The sequence below is a fragment of the Pelophylax lessonae genome (assembly GCF_965119305.1).
Source record: "Pelophylax lessonae genome assembly, chromosome: 2".
Lineage (NCBI taxonomy): Eukaryota > Metazoa > Chordata > Amphibia > Anura > Ranidae > Pelophylax > Pelophylax lessonae.
This window is the reverse complement of record NC_138769.1, coordinates 673,442,087-673,462,476: the sequence shown is the minus strand read 5'-3', so window position 1 is coordinate 673,462,476 and position 20,390 is coordinate 673,442,087. Positions and strand designations below refer to the sequence as shown.

Sequence of the window (20,390 nt, the reverse complement as noted above, 5' to 3'; positions counted from 1 at the left end):
TCGGCTTGTTAGTATGATGCTTCCGACAACCGACTGCGACTTTTCGGCCGAACAAAATCTGGTGTGCATGCTATAATCAGAACGGCCGATTGTTCGTCAGTCAGTACAGATTTCGGCAGACAAAAATCAGATGAGCAAGACTGGGCATGCTCAGAGAAGAAAAAACACACGGAAAGTAAACCAGCACATGACATCACTTCTGAAGTTGGTTGTTGTTGGCCGAAAAAATTAGTGTGCAGTCTAGAGCACATTTCAACCAACACAACAACACTGGACAAAAGACAGCCGATCGGTCGGCCGATAATCGTTGCGTGTGTACGAGGCATAACACTTACTGGGGAACCACAAATGGCTCCCTTCCAGCAGCAGCATGACTTTGTCCCGACACAGCCCTAGCATTGCTCCAACCCGGCACAGAATTTGTGGATTTAGTTATATTTACTGGCTGCATAGAAACCTCCGAATTTAAGTTCCTAATTTACCCACCACCTGATCCTCCCTCCTCCCCTCCCCGACACAGCAGTCCCGCTCACCATAGTCCCAGTACCACAATTACCAGCAGTCCCATTATCAGGAAAAGTCTTATGCTTAAAAAAACCAACAGTTGTTTTAGTGTCCATATGGCACTCCTGGTCTGCAGTTTTATTGTCCATACGGCACTCCTTCTCTGCAGTCTTAGTGTCCATGTGGGATTCCTGCTCCTTGTTCTCACAGCCAGCAGAAACATTGTTGTCTAGATTCTCGCCGTCTCCTCCTGTATTCCTTGCCGATTGCAAGGATCCATTGACAGATGCTATCTTGTCTGTGGCAGCAATCACAGCAAAGTCCTCCACAAACGGAGACAGATTCTCCATTGGCACTCCTTCACCAGCACTTTTCTGAACTAAAACAGTTCCAGCATGTCCACCATTTGCAGACACTGTAGCATTGTCGCCTTTTTGATCAGACTTAAATGAAAAATTTTCCGTAACTTTCTCCCTTACAGGCTGAGGGATGACATCCTCCTCCTCATCTTCATCTGACGAGTCGGTGGAAAACCAAAACTTCCTGCCCCTCAAGGGAATTTCCATTTCCTCAATGGCTTGCAGCAATCTGCCATTTTCTTCAACCTCCTCCTGAGATGACCCAGGCTGCTGGGGAGGGAGGAGGGCAGATATTGACTTAGACATGACAGATCCTGAGACAGGGGTAGAACTGGGGCCACCATGAAAAGCCACTACCTTACCCCCCATCTGTACTGTCGCCGTTGCTGTGGCATCCACCCTCTGGCTAGTACTCACACTGGCACCCTCCTTCATCTGTTGGAATCTCTCCTCATTTTCATACTTCTCCTTGAACTCACCGCTGCTCTCCTTCAGAGAGGCGACCAACTTCTCCTGCTGTTTCAATGCCTCCTCCAGAGACTTCAGCTTGGATTTTTCCCTCTTACTGCTCCTGGTCTTAGTATGCAGAGATTTATTTTTCCTGAAATCTGCTTATAGGACAGCAAGCTTCTGTTCCTCCTTAGTAATACAGCAAAGTCTGTTCATCACTCTATCCTGGAAGGCTGGTAAGGACTCCCTTGCAAAGGGACAAGCCCAGGATCCAGCTTGAGCACATGGTGTAGGCCTCTGAGCCTCTGCAGAGCCTCAATAGAGACATCGCAAACCTAAAATTTGCCGTTCGCCAACCACCATAGACTTCAATAGGCAGGCGAATTTTAAAACCCACAGGGACTCTTTCTGGCCACAATAGTGATGGAAAAGTTGTTTCAAGGGGACTAACACCTGGACTGTGGCATGCCGGAGGGGGATCCATGGCAAAATTCCAATGGAAAATTACGTAGTTGACGCAGAGTCGGGTTTTAATCCATAAAGGGCATAAATCACCTAACATTCCTAAATTGTTTGGAATAACGTGCTTTAAAACATCCAGTGTGTGTATACGATCAGGTATGATGTTGTATCGATCAGGTAGTGTAAGGGTTACGCCCGCTTCACAGTGACAGACCAAACTCTGACAGACCAAACTCCCCATTTAACGCACCGCAAACAACCGCAAACAGTCCATTTGCAGTGGGTACAGTACAGTCTGTGGACCTGACACTCACTGGCAGGCAACTATAAAAAATATATATTTTTTTTAATTTGCAAGGTGCTGTGCCACCATATATATGAGTGGTGGGCACTGCAGTGGGCACAGTACACTCTGTGGACCTGACACTCACTGGCAGGCCAGGCAACTGCAATTTTAAAAAATATATATTTTTTTAATTTGCAAGGTGCTGTGCCACCGTATATATGAGTGGTGGGCACTGCAGTGGCCACATTACACTCTGTGGACCGGACACTCACTGGCAGGCCATGGAACTGCAATTATAAAAAATATATATTTTTTTAATTTGCAAGGTGCTGTGCCACCGTATAAATCAGTGGTGGGCACTGCAGTGGGCACAGTACACTCTGTGGACCTGACACTCACTGGCAGCCGGCAGGCAACTGCAATTATGACAGAGGAAAAAAATATATTTTTTAAACTGCAAGGTACTGTGCCACCCGATATGAGTGTGGTGTGCACACAGTACAGTCTGTGGTGGGTCTGTGGCCTCTCACACACGGCAGGCAGGCAACTGCACAATAGATATATATATAAATAATAAAAAAAAATTGACTGAAATACCAGCCCTAAAAAGGGCTTTTTGGGGTGCTGTCAGGATGCTGTCCTTACAGCAGGAGTGGACCGAGAACACTATCTAACAACTGTCCCTATTAACAGCAGCAGCAGCAGCACTCTCCCTGGGGAGCCGCTGGAATATTGCTAAGGTCTTTCCCAGATGTTTTGCCCTGCAGCCAGGCACACAAGCTCAGTCACACATTTCTTCAATGACCAGCCTAGGGGTGTTGTTTTTAGTTTGAGAGAACTTGGATAGGGATGAGGGAATTGAAAGGAATACTCCAAAAACAAGAATTATGTACAACTTGAGGACTATGTATTCTTTCTTGGAAAAAAAAACTGTAGTAGAGTTTGTGCTTGCAACAGACAGTTCAACAGATTTGAAATAGTAGTAGTAGGTAAACTCACATTCCTTTCTTTAGTGCCACAAGAGCAGAGTCTCTTTTATAGAAAGCTGAGTGGACTAAGCTCTTCAGGACACCAGCCAGTGTCCCCTTTAACCACTTTACCACCGGAGGATTTTGCTGTCTTACGTCCAGGCCACTTTTTGCGATTCGATGCTGTGTTACTTTAACTGACAATTGCGCGGTCGTGCAACGCCGTACTCAAAGGAATTGACGTCCCTTTTTTCCCACAAACAGAGCTTTCTTTTGGTGGTATTTGATCACCTGTGCGATTTTTACTTTTTGCGCTATAAACAAAAAAAAGAGCGTTTATTTTGAAAAAATAACAATATTTCTAACATTTTTTTATATGAAATTCCCCCCAAAAAATGTAAAAATCAAAATTTTTTTAAATTTTTGGCCAATTTGTTTTCTGCTACCTATGTTTGGTAAAAAAAAAATCACAATAAGCGTATTTTGATTGGTTTGCGCAAAATTTATTGCGTTTACTAACTAAGGGAAAGATTTCTGTCATTTTTGGTGTTTTTTTTTTAACGAGTAATGGCGGTGATCTGCGATTTTTTTTGCGACATTGCGACGGACAGATCGGACCCTTGACTGACATTTTTGACACTTTTGGGGTTACCAGTGACATTACTGCAGTAATCAGTGCTATATATATGCACTGTTACTGTAAAAATGACACTGGCAGGGAAGGGGTTAATTTTATTGGAGAGGGAGGGGTTAATGTATGCCTGGTGCTTACTGACGTGTGTGGGGGGAGGTGACTGAGTGAGTCAGGGACAGATCGCAGGTTCAGCTATGCTGAACACTTCAATCTGTCACTCCCTGTCACTTAGGAGATCCGCCCGCTCTGTTTACACAAGCGGGCGGATCTCCAAACTGGATTCCCCGACGATCGCCGCCGCTCCTCCCCTGGCCCAACTCCCGCTGTGAATGAAAACAGCGGGAGCGCATCTCCGGCGGCGCGAGCGCCGCCTACAGGGGGAGGAGTCCAGCGACGTAGTACTACGTCGCTGGACGATAACGAGCCACTGTGCCGCAGTACGGTCAACGTGACCGGTCAGCAAGTGGTAAATAGACACACAGCTGACACTCTCTAACACCAAAGGGGTGGCAGAACCTTCTGTATTCACACAAGGCCCAAGGATGGCTGGTGGCCTCCTTCCAACTTCCAAGTGATGCCTATCTCCAGTGATACCAGACCAGATCTTCAGCAGCCGATCCTTAGTCAGTTTTCCAGGATCCCAGCATTCAGGCCCTCAGGTCGCCTACCTGAGGCCTCACAGACAGCAAGCATGTGACAGCATTGCCCTGGAGGGCAGCAAGTCCTCCAGGCTGGACTGATCCTCTCCAGGAAAAGACCCAGAGCCCTGTATGCTCAAAGAATATATACAGACACCCAGCATGCCATCAGGGCCCTAATCCCTGGGATTGGCCAGGGCTGCATAAATATTCATGCTGCCATCTACATAGCTCCAAACCTATGATCCAGAAAGTTGTCACAGCTTTTCTGGATACCAGAGGGACTAAAAAAGACTTACAGCAATTGAGAACACCGAGCAGACCTAACTAGTCAAATGCAGCTTTACTGAATACAGTGATCAATTTAATTTACCTAACACAACAATTACAACCATACTGAATACAGCATGACAAGCTAAATTTACCTATAAAAAAACAGCTCCACAATACACTGTTAGCCAACATTAAATCTATCTAGGAAGGTGTTACAGGAGAAAGCCCAAAGTGGAGACCCAAATGGGGAACCAGACCAGCAGAAGCAACATCCACCCAGACACATCGGCCGCCTTGACAAGAATTATTCCAAATGACAATAGTTATCAAGTTTAGTTCAAGCTCTGAAAAACGTATAACTTTATACTGTTTTGTGTTTCCTTCACATGTCTAGTGATTGCTGCTGAATTCTCATGCGTCCTAAGGAAGCAGAACAGAGAAACACGTTGACTCATGAGGACTTACGGCCACGACTATTACCTACATACATACTAGATACAGTAGTTGAATATATTAATCCATTATTTATGTAGTGGTCAGTAAGTCACGAGCTGAAATTGTTATGGTGTAATTGTGCTATGTATTTGTTTTTATGGCTTCCAGCCTGATGTCAATTTTGGCCTTTGTAATAAAGTATCAATTTTAGAAGGATTTATGAGTTCCCCATTTACTGCCAGTAAAGTCCACAGATTTTTTTTTGTCTGGATAGAAATCGTCTTGAGTTTAAACGATCCACACACCTAATCTCCAAAAATTAAAAAAGGGGGATTGACAACAAACATGAGCAGGATACCCGATAGTACATATTAACTTAAAAGATAAGTTCACCTTTTCAGACAGAATTCCACTTTTCATAATAAATAGAAGCCTTTTCCAATGCCATCTCTGGCCCAGCCATCCCAATGTGCTTTTCTCTCACTTACTTTATCCACAGAAGGTTTAAAATCTTGTCAGTTTATTTGAATTTTTCAAAGGATTTTCAGATTCCATCACTTCCTGTAAATTGTCTCTCAGCATTCACTTCCTGTAGGGCATATCCCAGAAGTCTTCACTTCTTTGTTGCGTCACAGAAGAGGGTGTGATAGGGTGTGTTCACCACGTGTATTCCCACATGCGTTTGTTTTGGGTGTTTTGGAGCGTTTTCACTCCTCGCGCATATTCACTTGAATGGGCTGCCCTACATGCAACAGTCACCCCAGAGAAGCTCCAGAACATTTTTTGGAGAGGAGCATGGTGCGTAACCGCAGTTTTTGGTGGATTTGCCGTACTTAGGGTTCACAAGCACGGCATGACAAAGCACGTATTTTCTGTGTAGGTTGCCTTGTGTTTGGAAACACACAGATGTGATTGGAGCCCCAATGTTCTTGGCAAACGCACCAATTTCACTTTCAGGCCTAGAGTAGTGGGAGCGCATGTTTTTTGGCTCGTTTTTCCAGGAACACACATAGGGCAGCCCGTTAAATTCAATTGGCTGGGCTACACATGACAAAGTAGCTCATGTTACATTTTGGCATGGTGCGAGTTGAACATTTATTTACTGTGTTTGTCACATGTTTTTTCATGTGGCAAAATGTGTGTTTGCCTCTGTGCTTGGTGTGCCATTAACAATTAATGACAATGAAAGCACAACTAGTAATTTTAGGTGTATAAATGTGGTCATACAATATACAATCTGAATGTACACTCTTCTTTATATTTACTAAAACTATATAATAGGAGGACACACTATATATCCAATCACTCTGTATCTAATCAGGCAGGCCCTTACACTACATCAGGGGTGTCTCTTGGGCAGGGGAGGACTGGGCCAGGGGGCAAGGGGTGCCCCCGCACCACGCTAATGCCCCATAAAAAGAATGCACCGCTTCTGTCACAGACATGCCTAAAGGATTCCTAGTGAAGAGAAGTAAAAAGTCCCCACCACTGACCTACTGAGTGAGGGATAAAAACAAGCACAAAGCACAGCCCTCCGACCCCAGCATGCATGGTGTAAGCTGTGTCTGAGCAGAGGCCAGTTCCATGCCCAACTGGAGGCTCTCCTCCTCCGGCCAGCCCTGACCGAGCTGTCCCAGCTCAACCCAACAGCCCCTGCTGGCCAGGTCAGGAAACCAAATTCGAGCGGTGAGTAGAGAGTACCTGGAGCGGAGTTTCAGCCTGGAATGGGGGTTCGGAGGAGGCCTGGGAGGAGAGAGAATGGGAGGTGAGCCGAGCCGCTGCACCATGGGCCTCTGGTTTGTATTTGTCCCCTTGGCTGAAAGTTGCCAGTCAGTCCCTGCCCTTGGGCTGCATGAGGCCCCAGGGAATTTAATAACTTGAGCCCACCTCAAGGGGCCCTGGAGAAGTCAGGCAAATGCACGTGTAGAGGAATGCCAGGAGTGTTGTGAAAACGTAGTTGATGGGTGAAGGTGTGCTAATGAGGTCTAATGCTGGCCAGTATTTGTAGCTGCTGACTTTTATTTATTTTTTTCCTAAATGGAACACTGCTTTATGGATTCTATCTGGAAGATTTAAAAAAATGTTGTAAACTTTATCCATTTTTTCTTTGAAAAAAACATGGCTGAACTGATGAAACCCTTGTGTCAAAGGGGCCTTACTGGTTTCTCTGAATACATCTAAAAATTTAAATAAACTGGCAGGATTTTAAACCTAAAGTGGATAAGGTGAGTGAGAGAAAGGCACTTTGTGATGGCTGGGCCAGGCTTCTAATTTATTATAAAAACTGAAATTCTGCCCAAAAAGGTGAACTTATCCATTAAAGTGTAACAGTCAGTCGGCGAATTCCGTTTTTCTCAGGCAGCGATCAATCCGCTGATCCCCCACTGAGCAGGCAGATGGCTGCTCTGTCTCCACCCTTTGTGCAGAGACAGAGCTGTCAGGTCCTCACTGTCCTCTATGGGGGAATAGGATGGGAATGGACCGTCTGTCCGTTCTCATCCAATCCCATCCGATCCCATCCACTGGACGGATGGAAAATAGGGTTTTCATCCATCCAGATTTAACGGATCGGATCGAATGTCAGCGGACATGTCTCCGCTGACATCCGATGCCCCATAGAGATGCATGGGACATCCGTTCAGATCCGCCAAAAAAACAGACAGGTGGATCTGAATGGTCCGCTGTGTGAAAGGGGCCTAACATTGTACATTTGCTGTCCCCTCAAAAAAACTCAACTCACAGCTATTAATGTCTAAACCGCTGGCAACAAAAGTGAGTACATCCTTTAGTGAACATGTCCAAATTGGGCCCAAGCCCAAGGTGCCAATATTTTGTGTGGCCACCATTATTTTCAAGCACTACCTTAACCCTCTTTGGCACAGAGTTCACCAGAGCTTCACAGGTTGCCACGAAGTCCTCTTCCACTCCTCCATGACGACATCACGAAGCTGGCTGGTGTTAGAGGCCTTGTGCTCCTCCACCTTATGTTTTAGGATGCTCCACAGATGCTCAATAGGGTTTAGGTCTTGAGACATGCTTGGCCAGTCCATCACTTTTACCCTCAGCTTCTTTAGCAAGGCAGTGGTTGTCTTGAAGGTGTGTTTGGGGTCATTATCATGTTGGAATACTGCCCTGCAGCTAGTCTCTGAAGGGAGGGGATCATGCTTTGCTTCAGTATGTCACAGTACATGTTGGCATTCATGGTTCCCTCAATGAACTGTTGCTCCCCAGTGTCGGCAGCACTCATGCAGCCTCAGACCATGACACTCCCACCACCATGCATGACTTTAGGCAAGACACACTTGTCTTTGTATTCCTCACCTGGTTGCCACCACACACACTTGACACCATCTGAACCAAATAAGTTTATCTTGGTCTCATTAGACCACAGGACATGGTTCCAGTAATCCATGCCTTTAGTCTGCTTGTCTTCAGCAAACTGTTTGTGGGCTTTCTTGTGCATCATCTTTAGAAGAGGCTTCCTTATGGAACAACAGCTATACAGACCAATTTGATGCAGTGTGCGGTGTATGGTCTGAGCACTGACAGGCTGACCCCCCACCCCTTCAACCTCTGTAGCAATGCTGGCAGCATTCATACGTCTATTTCCCAAAGACAACCTCTGGATATGACGCTGAACACCTGCACTCAACCCCTTTGGTGGACCATGGCGAGGGCTGCTCTGAGTGGAACCTGTCCTGTTAAATCGCTGTATGGTTATGGTTTCCATGCTGCAGCTCAGTTTCAGGGTCTTCTTATAGCCTAGGCTCTCTTTATGTAGAGCAACAATTCATTTTTTCAGATCCTCAGAGAGTTCTTTGCCATGAGGTGCCATGCTGAACTTCCAGTGACCAGCATGAGAAAGTGAGAGTAATAACATCAAATTTACTACACCTGCTCCTCATTCACACCAAGATCTTGTAACACTAATGAGTCACATGACATCAGGGAGGAAAAATGACTAATTGTCCCTAATTTGGACATTTTCACTTAGGGGTGTACTCACTTTTGTTGCCAGCGGTTTAGACATTAATGGCTGTGTGTTGAGTTATTTTGAGGGGACAGCAAATTTACACTGTTATACAAGCTGTACACTCACTACTTTACATTGTAGCAAAGTGTCATTTCTTCAGTGTTGTCACATGAAAAGTTATAATAAAATATTTACAAAAATGTGAGGGTTGTAGTCACTATCGTGAGATACTGTATGTACATCAGAAGGATTATAACAACCGTTGCAGATTCCTACCTTTTGTTAATCTGAATAATCAATGTTTGTTCCTCTGAGCTGAGTGAGTCAAATAGATGTGGTTTCATAATTATCAAGCAGCTGTGCACCTGCAGAGCACTAATGAGGAAATCTGCTGGGCCTGCATCCCTTTAGATGTGTTCCTGTTTGAAGTATCTCACTAAAAATGAAATTGCAGGGGATGCCTGAAATCTGACTTGTATTTGTGTAAACATATCGGAAAATCAGTGAGCCAATCACACAAGCAGGAAATGATGTTTCTGGGGTGTGGTCAGTATACATTCTGTGTACAGAACAGCTCCAGATAACCATATTGCATTGCATTTTCAGAAAATTTCATAGCTGCAGATTGAAAAGGAAAGGTAACTTTTAATAATATTCAATTAAAATATGACTTGTGTCACAATTGTATACGTTATATTATTTTTTTCTTTATTTGCTATTTTTTTCCCCACGAAAGTGGAGTTACCCTTTAAAGTGAGGGCCCATTTTTTTTACTATTAAATTGTGTCTTCTTCATTTAGGAAATCTGATATGGACAGCTCATCACACAAGGATTACCACGATGATCTATATGACCCTATAGCACTTATGGACACATATAATGATCCTGAAAATAAAGAGTTTATTGATGCTTTGGTGATACAGCCAGGTCGGATGCTGACAAGGACATTTAGCTCCGGTATGTTCAAAATAATTTTATTTCCATCATCAGCACCTTGCATAGTATCTCGCTCTCCTTGTGGGACAGATGGTGTACTGTATCAAGATCGCATTAAATGATGACAATGGTTTCCAGCTGGCTAAGGGCTCATTTACACCAGATGTGGTCGCGCATGCTTTTAAATGTAGTACTATTACATCTGCAAGGAAAAGAAATGGATTCTAATGAGCTAAGTTTACACAAATGTGGTGCATCTAAAAAAAAAAGACAGCATGCATTTTTTTGCATGTAAACTTACTAGATCGCACCACAAATGCAAGTAAATGCAACTCATTAACCACTTTACCACCGGATCATTTTGCTGTCTTACGTCCAGGCCACTTTTTGCGATTCGGCGCTGTGCGACTTCAACTGACAATTGTCGTGCGACGCCGTAACCAAACGAAATTTGCGTCCTTTTTTTCCCACAAACAGAGCTTTCTTTTGGTGGTATTTGATCACCTGTGCGATTTTTACTTTTTGCGCTATAAACAAAAAAAGAGCATTTATTTTGAAAAAACAACATTTTTAACATTTTTTTATATGAAATTCCCCCCCAAAAAAATGTAAAAACCAATTTTTTTTTAAATTTTTGGCCAATTTGTTTTCTGCTACATATGTTTGGTAAAAAAAATCACAATAAGCGTATTTTGATTGGTTTGCGCAAAAGTTATTGCGTTTACTAACTAAGGGAAAGATTTCTGTCATTTTTGGTGGGTTTTTTTTAAACGCGTAATGGTGGCGATCTGCGATTTTTTTTGCGGGACTGCGACATTGCGGCAGACAGATCGGACCCTTGACTGACATTTTTGACACTTTTGGGGGTACCAGTGACATTTCTACAGTAATCAGTGCTATACATATGCACTGTTACTGTAAAAATGACACTGGGAGGGAAGAGGTTAATTTTATTGGAGAGGGAGGGGTTAATGTATGCCTGGTGCTTACTGACGTGTGTGGGGGGAGGTGACTGAGTGACACAGGGACAGATCGCAGGTTCAGCTATGCTGAACCCTGAAATCTGACCCTGCCTGTCACTTAGGAGATCCGCCCGCTCTGTTTACACAGGCGGGCGGATCTCAAAACTAGATTCCCAGACGATCGGGGAAGAGCAGCGGCGCACGCCGCCGAGAGAGGGGAATGTCTGGTGACGTAGACCTACGTCACCAGACAATAGCGAGCCACTGTGCTGCAGTAGCAGCACAGTGAGCAGTGGTAAAGCGGTTAAATAAAAGTCATAAATAATACCAATAAAAAATGCTGCACTCATTTCTCTCAAGCGCAGGAACTTTGGTTTTCTAATTTGTACAGAACCCTAAGAACAGACACCACCCTGCCTGTACTCACTCACAAGATGATATACAATGGGAGCTCAGAGTGAGGCAGAGCAGGAAAGGAGAGTGATTGGTGGAGCAGGGGGAGGAAACATTCTCTTAGGCCCCTTCCACACCGACGGACCGATGAGGTCTGCCTGTTAGTTTTTCAGGTGGACCCAATCAATCGGACCATCCACTGCTCTCTATGGAGCAGCAGATGTGAACACATATGAGTCCATTAACACCTGCCAACATTCGATGCAATCTTGTTCGCTAAAAACAGACAGGTGGGAATCCATTCCCCATCTATCTGTCTGGTGGATCGGATCAGATGACAGTCAGATGGAAACGGACAAGCAGTCCATTTACACCTGACAGCCCATAGAGCCTGCTGAGTGGGTGGATCTCGTTACTGCGGCAAAGTGGCTCTATCCAGGGCCATCTTTAACACAGGGCAAAAGGAGCAGCTGCCCTGGGCCCAGTCATTGCTGTGGGGCCCAAAGCAGCTGCCCCTTGAGCCCCCACTGCCTGCAAATAATTGATAAGTGGATTTGGGAGGGCCCAAAAAAATATTTGTCCAGGGTCCAATCAATATTAAAGACGGCCCTGGCTCTATCATGTGAAATCACGTACCTGTACATGTTTTTGTGCAGTAGCCACTAGGTGGACCCATTCTCCACCGGCCACCCACAATCCTTCCCGAGAGAGGCAGAGTGGCGGTCTGCCTAAGAAAACAAGGCAGATCACCATTCTGACAGGGGAGAAGATAGGGATCTTGTGTTCCTGCTAAGCAGGGTCACAGATCTCTGTCTTCCTCCAGTCAGAGCATCTCCCCCACAGGTAGCAAGCACCCCCTAGGGACACATTTAACCCTTTGTTTACCCCTGGTGTTAACCCCTTCCCTGCCAGTGTCATTAGTATCGTAACCATGCATATTTTTAGCACTGATCACTGTATTAAAATGTCAGTAGTCCCCAAAAAAGTGTCAAAAGTGTCAGTTAGGTGTCCGATTTTTCGACTGCACGGTCGCAATCCTGCTAAAAATTGCTGATCGCCACCATTACTAATAAAAAATAAATAAATAAATAAAAATGCCATAAAAATATCACATAGTTTGTAGACGTGATAACTTTTGCACAAACCAATCAATATATGCTTATTGGGATTTTTTTTTTTCCAAAAATATGTAGCAGAATTTATATTAGCCTAAATTGATGAATAAATTAGATTTTTTACTGGATGTGTTTTATAGCAGAAAAGAAAAACAATTGTTTGTTTTTTTTTTCAAAATTGTGGCTCTTTTTTTGTTTATAGCGCGAAAAATAAAAAACGCAGAGGCGATCAAATACCACCAAAAGAAAGCTCTATTTATAGAGAAAAAAGGACATCGATTTTATTTAAATACAGTGTCTCATGACTGCACAACTGTCAGTTAAAGTAACGCAGTGCCGTATCGCAAAAAATGGCCTGGTCATTAAGGGGGTAAAACCTTCTGGGGCTGAAGTGGTTAAACACAGCCGGTTAGGGCCCAGTCACAGAACTGCATTGTGGTAACGTCGGTGCTGTGTGGTGAGATCCATCACTCCATAGGGTGCGGCATAGCATAAAAAAACATTCAGTGTTGAAAAAGCAATGTAAATATAATGAGAATCAATCGAATAAACATATGGCTGACTGTGGGTGGCTTTTTTTTTTTTTTAACAGATATTGATCATTTGTCACATTTTTGGATAAATAACAACCCTGCTCAGCACAGTACGGGGGGAGGATGGGTAGGGGTAACTGTGCCATACAGATGGGCAGAATCCTAATAGCCCTGTGTTCTGGATATTTTATAAATAGGCAACTCCTATCCTCATATTGATTAGTGGCTCCAAATTAATAACTACTGCAGTAGGGAACAGACACAAAAGTTACACTCCGCATCTTTCCAAAATAACTGTTCTGTTTTATTTAAAGCAATTGAAGGCTTTTATACACATGATTATGTAGGTATTACATCAATATAACAATTGTACTTTTATGGTAAGAAGGGGCGTAACATGTGCAGGCTAATTCTAATCAGGACTCCAAAGAATGCAAACACGTAATGAAAACAATATTAGCGCCGTGTGCACAATGAGTGTAGTGTGTAATACATACAAAATAAAATACAATAATATACAGGATGTACAAATTCCCTTTCCTTTACCCCTGAAATGATCACCCAAAGAATACTGTATTTTCCTGGATGGCATTTACAGTTTGCTAATTTATTGAATCGTCTAAAACTGAACAAAACAAATGCTCTGTTTTCACAAATATTCATATCACCGATTGCAGGTATTCTGAAGGGAGGCTCAATGATTGACTTAGTCGCTGGCCCGACCCTTGCCCATTTGTTTGTTTTTACTGATTACTTCAAGGAGATCATTGTATTGGATTCAGCGGATGCCAGTATATCCGAAATAAAGAGATGGCTGAAAAATGACCCGGACGCTGTTCACTGGTCTCATGCAGCCAAGCTTATAAGTGTGCAAAAGGGGGAAAGGTAAGATCTGATAACCTTTGTTTTATATCTATAACTGCCAACCTAACATTGTCATTTTATCAAACTTTTAACTCTTGTGTCTACAAGCCCCTTTAGATCATGAGATCGAAACTGGCTACGTTGGGTGAATGTCATATCATATCTGCATTGGAGGCCAGAGGAGAGATCTGGAGTCTAATAGACCCCAGATCTCTCCATAAAGAGGACCTGTCACGACCCATGTTATCACAAAGGATATTGTTCATCCCTTGTGATAGCAATAGAGTTGATAAAAATAAATAAATAAAGGGACAGTGTAAAATAAAATAAAAAAAATGTAAGTGCATACAGCCCCCCCCCCCCCCCCCCGGTGCTCACAAGCAAATGCAAACAAAACATATGTAAATCCCACATGCATATGTAAATGGAGTGAAAGCAGTGATTCTGGCACCAGACCTCCTGTGTAACTCTAAAATGGTAAACTGTAAGTCTTTAAAAACGCTGCCTATGGAGTTTTTTTAGGTACCATAGTTTTGCGCCTTTCCACGAATGTACGCAATTTTTTAAGCATGACTTGTTAGGTATCTATTTACTCGGCATAACATCATCTTTTATTTTTTCCAAAAAATGTGTGTTTGCAAAACCGCTGTGCATATAAAAAAGTTGCAGCGCCCACCATTTTATCCTCTAGGGCCTCTGCTTGAAAATATATATATATATACTGTTTGGGGGTTCTAAAATATGTTGATTTTACAAATATATGAGAAGTGTCAGAATTGACCCAATAGGCAAGTAGTTAAAGAGTTACTATACCCCCAGTGAAAACCAGTCTGTATATGCAGTAAAGCATGCTTGTTATACTCACTGTGGAACCTAAGTGGTTAATCCTCTGCATTGTGTAAAAAAGGCTGTTTGATCCTGTCTTATTTCATCATTCCTGTCTCCCACAGTCCCCAAACCATCTCCTGATAGAACAGAGCCTTGGGGGGGTCTGCACACATCTCAGGAGGGATTTTCTCCCACTCCTTTTTGCAGATCCTCTCCAAGTCATTAAAATTTTGAGGCTGATGTTTGGTAACTTAAACCTTCATCTCCCTCCACATATTTTCTGTGGGATTAAGGTCTGGAGACTGACTAGGCCACTCCAGGACCTTAATGTGCTTCTTCTTGATCCACTCCTTTGTTGCCTTGGCTGTGTGTTTTGGGTCATTGTCATGCTGGAATACCCATCCACGACACATTTTCAATGCCCTGGCTGAGGGAAGGAGGATCTCACCCACAATTTAATGGTACATGGCCCTATCCATCGTCCCTTTGATGAGGTGAAGTTGTCCTGTCCCCTTAGCAGAAAAATACCCCCAAAGTATAATGTTTCCACCTCAATGTTTGACGGTGGTGATGGTGTTCATGGGGTCATAGGCAGAATTCCTCCTCCTCCAAACATGACAAGTTGAGTTGATGCCAAATAACTCGATTTTTGTCTCATCTGACCACAACACTATCATCCAGTTCTCCTCTGAATCATTCAGATGTTTATTAGCAAACTTCAGACGGACCTGTGCATGTGCTTTCTTGAGCAGGGGGACCTGTGTAGGATTTCAGTCCTTCGCGGTGCAGTGTGTTACCAATTGTTTTCTTGGTGACTATGGTCCCAGCTGCCTTGAGATCATTGAAAAGATTATCTCGTGTAGTTCTGGGCTGATTCCCCACCTTTCTCATGATCATTGAAACTCCACGAGGTGAGATCTTGCATGGAGCCCCAGGACCGAGGGAGATTGACAGTTATTTTGTTTTTCTTCCATTTGCGAATAATCACACCAACTGTTGTCACCCTCTCATCAAGCTGCTTGGCGATGGTCTTGTAGCCCATTCCAGCCTTGTGTAGGTATACAATCATGTCCCTGAAATCCTTGGACAGCTCTTTGGTCTTGGCCATGGTGGATAGATTGGAATCCAAATGAGTAATTGCTTCTGTAGACACGTCTTTTATACAGGTAACAAGCTGAGATTAGGAGCACTCCCTTTAAGGGAGTGCTCCTAATCTCCGCTTGTTACCTGTATAGAAGACATCTGGGAGCCAGAAATCTTGCTGATTGATAGGGGATCAAATAATTATTTCACTCATTAAAATGCAAATCAATTAATAACTTTTTTGAAATGCATTTTTTTCTGGATATTTTTGTGGTTATTCTGTCTCTCACTGTTAAAATAAACCTACCATTAAAATTATAGACTGATCATTTCTTTGTCAGTGGGCAAACGTACAAAATCAGCAGGGGATCAAATACTTTTTCCCTCACTGTAGATACACCCATGTGAATGAGGCTTTAAGACAAATTACTAAGAATTATTATGTTAATGTATTTTGAAAAACTGTTTTCAATCTTTTAAAATGTACAGCTTTTATTTAAATAAGATTTGCCGATCCTGCCATGAAGGTCTTTATTCTGGTACTTCCTGTTATGGGATGGTAACTGTCTCTCAACTGTGCTCCTGCATTGTCATTCTGCCGCATGCACCTCTTGGAGTGTATTGACAAACATTGTGCAGACATGGTCCACCAGTGTCACTAGCAGGAAGCTTAACCACTTAAGCCCCGGAAGATTTTACCCCCTCCTGACCAGGGCCTATTTTGCGATTCGGCACTGCGTGACTTTAATGGACAATTGCGCGGTCGTGCGGCGCTGTACCTAAACAAATTTTTCGTCCTTTTTTTCCCACAAACAGAGCTTTCTTTTGGTGGTATTTGATCACCTGTGCGATTTTTTGATCATGCGCTATAAACAAAAAAGAGCAACAATTTTGCAAAAATAACAATATTTTTCACATTTCTTTATATGAAATTCCCCCAAAAAAATGTAAACATCAAATTTTTTTAACATTTTAGGCCAATTTTTTTTTACCATATATTTGGTAAAAAAAAATCGCAAAAAGCGTATTTTGATTGGTTTGCGCAAAAGTTATTGCGTTTACTAACAAAGGGGAAGATTTTTGTCATTTTTGTTGTTTTTTTTTTAACGCGTAATGGCGGCGATCTGCGATTTTTTTTGCGGGACTGCGACATTGGGGCGGACAGATCGGATCCTTGACTGACATTTTTGACCCTTTTGGGGTTATAAGTGACATTACTACAGTAATCAGTGCTATACATATGCACTGTTACTATAAAAATGACACTGGCTGTGAAGGAGTTAACTGTATTGGAGAGGGAGGGGTTAAGTGTGTCCTAGGGGCGTGTTTCTAACTGTGATTGGCTGTGGCTTGATGTGTAAGAACAGTGATCAATGGTCCTACATAGTAGAACCGTTTGATCACCATTCTTACACAGGGAGAACTGACAGGCGGCTTTGTTTACACTAGCCGCCTGCCTTTCTCCCGCTGTCACAGACGATCGCGAGTGCCCGGCGGACATCGGGTCCGCTGGGCACACGCGCGAGGGGGTCCGTGACCGAGCGGGAGCGCGCATCCGGCGGCGCGCGCTCGCTCGCTCACTCGCTCGCTCCCAAAACCCTTACAGGCTAGCGACGTAGCCCTACGTCGCTCTGCCTGTGAGGGGCTGACTGCAGATATAAATAGTCGTGCGGCAGTCGGCAAGTGGTTAAAGTGGTCGTAAACCCACTTTGATGACTTTTACCTATAGGAAAGCCTATAATAAGGCTTACCTATAGGTGCTCTAAATATCTTCTAAACTTGCACTGTTTAGTAGATATTTACATTGAATACAGCCGATGACATCATGCACTCCAAAGGAACGGCCGCCCGTACCGTTTCCTCAGAGCCGTGACCGGCTGCTCCCGTGCGCATGTGCGGGAGCGACGTCACGCTGCTCTGGCTGGTAATACAGCTCAAGTCCACAGACACGGAAGGAAGACGGGCGAAGATAGATGTGGCCTCCAGCAGGGACAATTCAGACTTCGTTGCAGGTAAGTTTCACATAATGTGCTAGTATGCAATGCATACTAGCAAATTGTGCATTTACCTTGGAGGGAAAAAGAAAAGGGAGAGTTTACTTCCTCTTTACCCTGAAATTCCATTCAGTTGATGCTGGAGTGTATGCATGTAGACAGGAAGTAGTTAAAAGAGGCTGCTGAAATGCAACAAAAAATGCAAAAATGGTGAAAATTGTTTTTTATGATAAAAAAAAAAAACATAATTGTTTTTAATACACAGTGCTTTAGCAAACTAAATGTCCTAAAGTTGAAGTTTAGATCTACTTTACCTTTTGCAGGAATACATGGGAAGAGGAGGAGGAAAAATTGAGAAAAGCCATTACACAAGTCTTAAAATGTGATTTCTCCAAAGACAACCCTGTGGAGCCAGCGGTACTGAATCCTGTGAACTGTGTGTTCTCTTCTTTCTACCTGGAGTCTGTTAGCAAAGATCGTGAGACTTACACTGCTAACTTGAGTAAGGTGGGGTCACTCCTGGTTATCCGAGGTCACCTTGTCATGTTTGTCCCCCTTAACATGACCTTCTACAAGATCGACTGCCACAAGTACTCTGTTCTGTCTGTGGATAGCGACTTTGTGATAAAATCGATCATGGAGGCAGGCTTTTCCATCATCCATTCTGAGCAGTACCAGTCTGCTATGAGAAGTCATTTGTGTGACCAATCACACGTACTCTTTGTTGTTGCAGTAAAAAAAAAATAAGGGGTGCATTTATTTAAAAAAACAAAATGTGTCTTCTGAAACTGCATATACATTTGTTCTGTGAGAATGCTGGCAAAATCGTAACTAGACTGGAAACTGGACTGGAAACGTTTCAGACTAGAAACTGTTTCCTCTTCAGGTCGAATGTTCTTTATTCATAGGAATAGCGTATTTTGGAAAATACAACATTACAACCACTAGATGGAGCTGATGTTCATAGGAAATAAATACTTATTTGCTATGATATTCAGCTCCATTTAGTCTATATAATAAAGTTATACTCTTATTCACAGTAATCTTATGAGTGAAAAACATCCTAAATGGAGAGAAAACCAAGCCAAATAACATTCGATTTTTGCCAGCATTCACACAGAATGATTGTACATGCAGTTTCGCAAACCAAATAGCTCTGCATATCTTTTTTTTTATACAATACCCTATGCAACACTATGTGCCGGTTCACACTGCAGCGGCACGACTTAGGGGGCAACCTGTGAAGTCGCGTGCAGCGAGACTTCGGCACGACTTGCACGGACTTCATAAAATGAATGTCTATGCAAGTCGCTCCAGGTCGCCCCGAAGTAGTACAGGAACCTTTTTCTAAGTCGGAGCGACTTGTGTCGCTCCTATTAGAACCGTTCCTGTACCGAACAATGGGAGCGCAACGGACCGCGACTTGTCATGCTGACAAGTCGGGGTCCAAATCAGATCAGTGTGAACCGGCACTAAAATATACCTAAATGTAAGCAAATATTTCTCTAAAAACATAACCTAAAGGATTAAACAACTATAGGAAAGCATATACAAATAGCCAGAGAATTGAATTAGGCCCTATCTGAAGAGTTATAGAGCTTTTGCATGGCTGCAGAAAGCTGAAATTAGATTTGCAATGAGGGAGCTTTTTTGTAATCTGCTCGGCAGGAAAGGGAGGTATAGTAAAACCTTGGATTGTGAACATAATTCATTCCATGAAACATGCTTGTAATCCAAATCACTCTTATATCAAAGCAAATTTCCCCATAAAAAATAATGGAAACTCGGATGATTCGTTCCACAACCATTTATTCAGTTTGTAGTCCATATAAAAAGATTATTGTAATGTGATAGGTTGTGTAACTATAAAATGTCCATCCACGAATGGTGCCTCCACAAGGGGATGAGAAGCCAAATCCAGCAGGAGCTACTGAGTATAAAAGAGAAGAGAGGCGCCTCTAAGTGTAGTAATATGGTTACATTTAATGAAGGTTCAACATTTAGCAACTCACATGATTGATGATTAAAAGAGGAACATCTAAATGCAGGCATCTGGGGTAAAGCTGTCCACATAGACCGTCCTCCGCACCGCCGACTCTCACCGCTGTCAGTCTGCAATCGTGACCGGGAAGACTACTCTGCAGGAGAGCGATCTGAAAGTGAGGCTTGAAGCGCTTGAGGATCGCAGCGTGGAAGGGGTGACGCTGATGGCGGTGCGGAAGACGGTCTATGTTGACAGCCTTACCCCGGATGCCTGCATATTTAGATGTGCCTGTTTTATTGTCAACCATGTGAGTTGCTAAATGTTGTACCTTCATTAAATGTAACCATAGTGCTACACTTAGAGGTGCCTCTCTTCTCTTTTATACTCAGTTGTGATGTGACAATACTTGTATATCAAGGCATTGCTTGTTTATCAAGTAAAAATTTATAAAAAAAAAAATTGCTTTTCTTGCAAAACACTCTCAATTCAAGTTACTTTTAATCCAAGGTTTTACTGTACTTACTTTTATGTGTGTTTTCTAGGGGAAGGTCGGTGCCACGGAGCCTGCAGAATACATCTTTAAATGCAGGTCAATGCTCTGATATTTTGTTGGAGTAAAGTCAATTGCGATGAATGAAGACTAGGGCCTGACTTCATGCTAGGCCACATTGAGGATGGCCTAGGGTGCTAGAGCTGCCAGTGTAGAAGGTGTTGT

The 20,390-nt window shown here is 43.2% G+C and overlaps 1 protein-coding gene across 1 annotated transcript; it reads left to right on the top strand.

Annotated features, from left to right (window-relative positions):
• Positions 1-9,792: 9,792 nt before the first annotated feature.
• On the top strand, positions 9,793-18,438 carry LOC309546743 (indolethylamine N-methyltransferase-like; the record flags this gene model as incomplete). Its single annotated transcript, XM_082246438.1, has 3 exons — positions 9,793-9,940; positions 13,600-13,807; positions 18,015-18,438. 3 exons carry the CDS (start codon positions 9,793-9,795, stop codon positions 18,436-18,438), a joined length of 780 nt encoding a protein of 259 aa, XP_082102564.1.
• Positions 18,439-20,390: the final 1,952 nt, after the last annotated feature.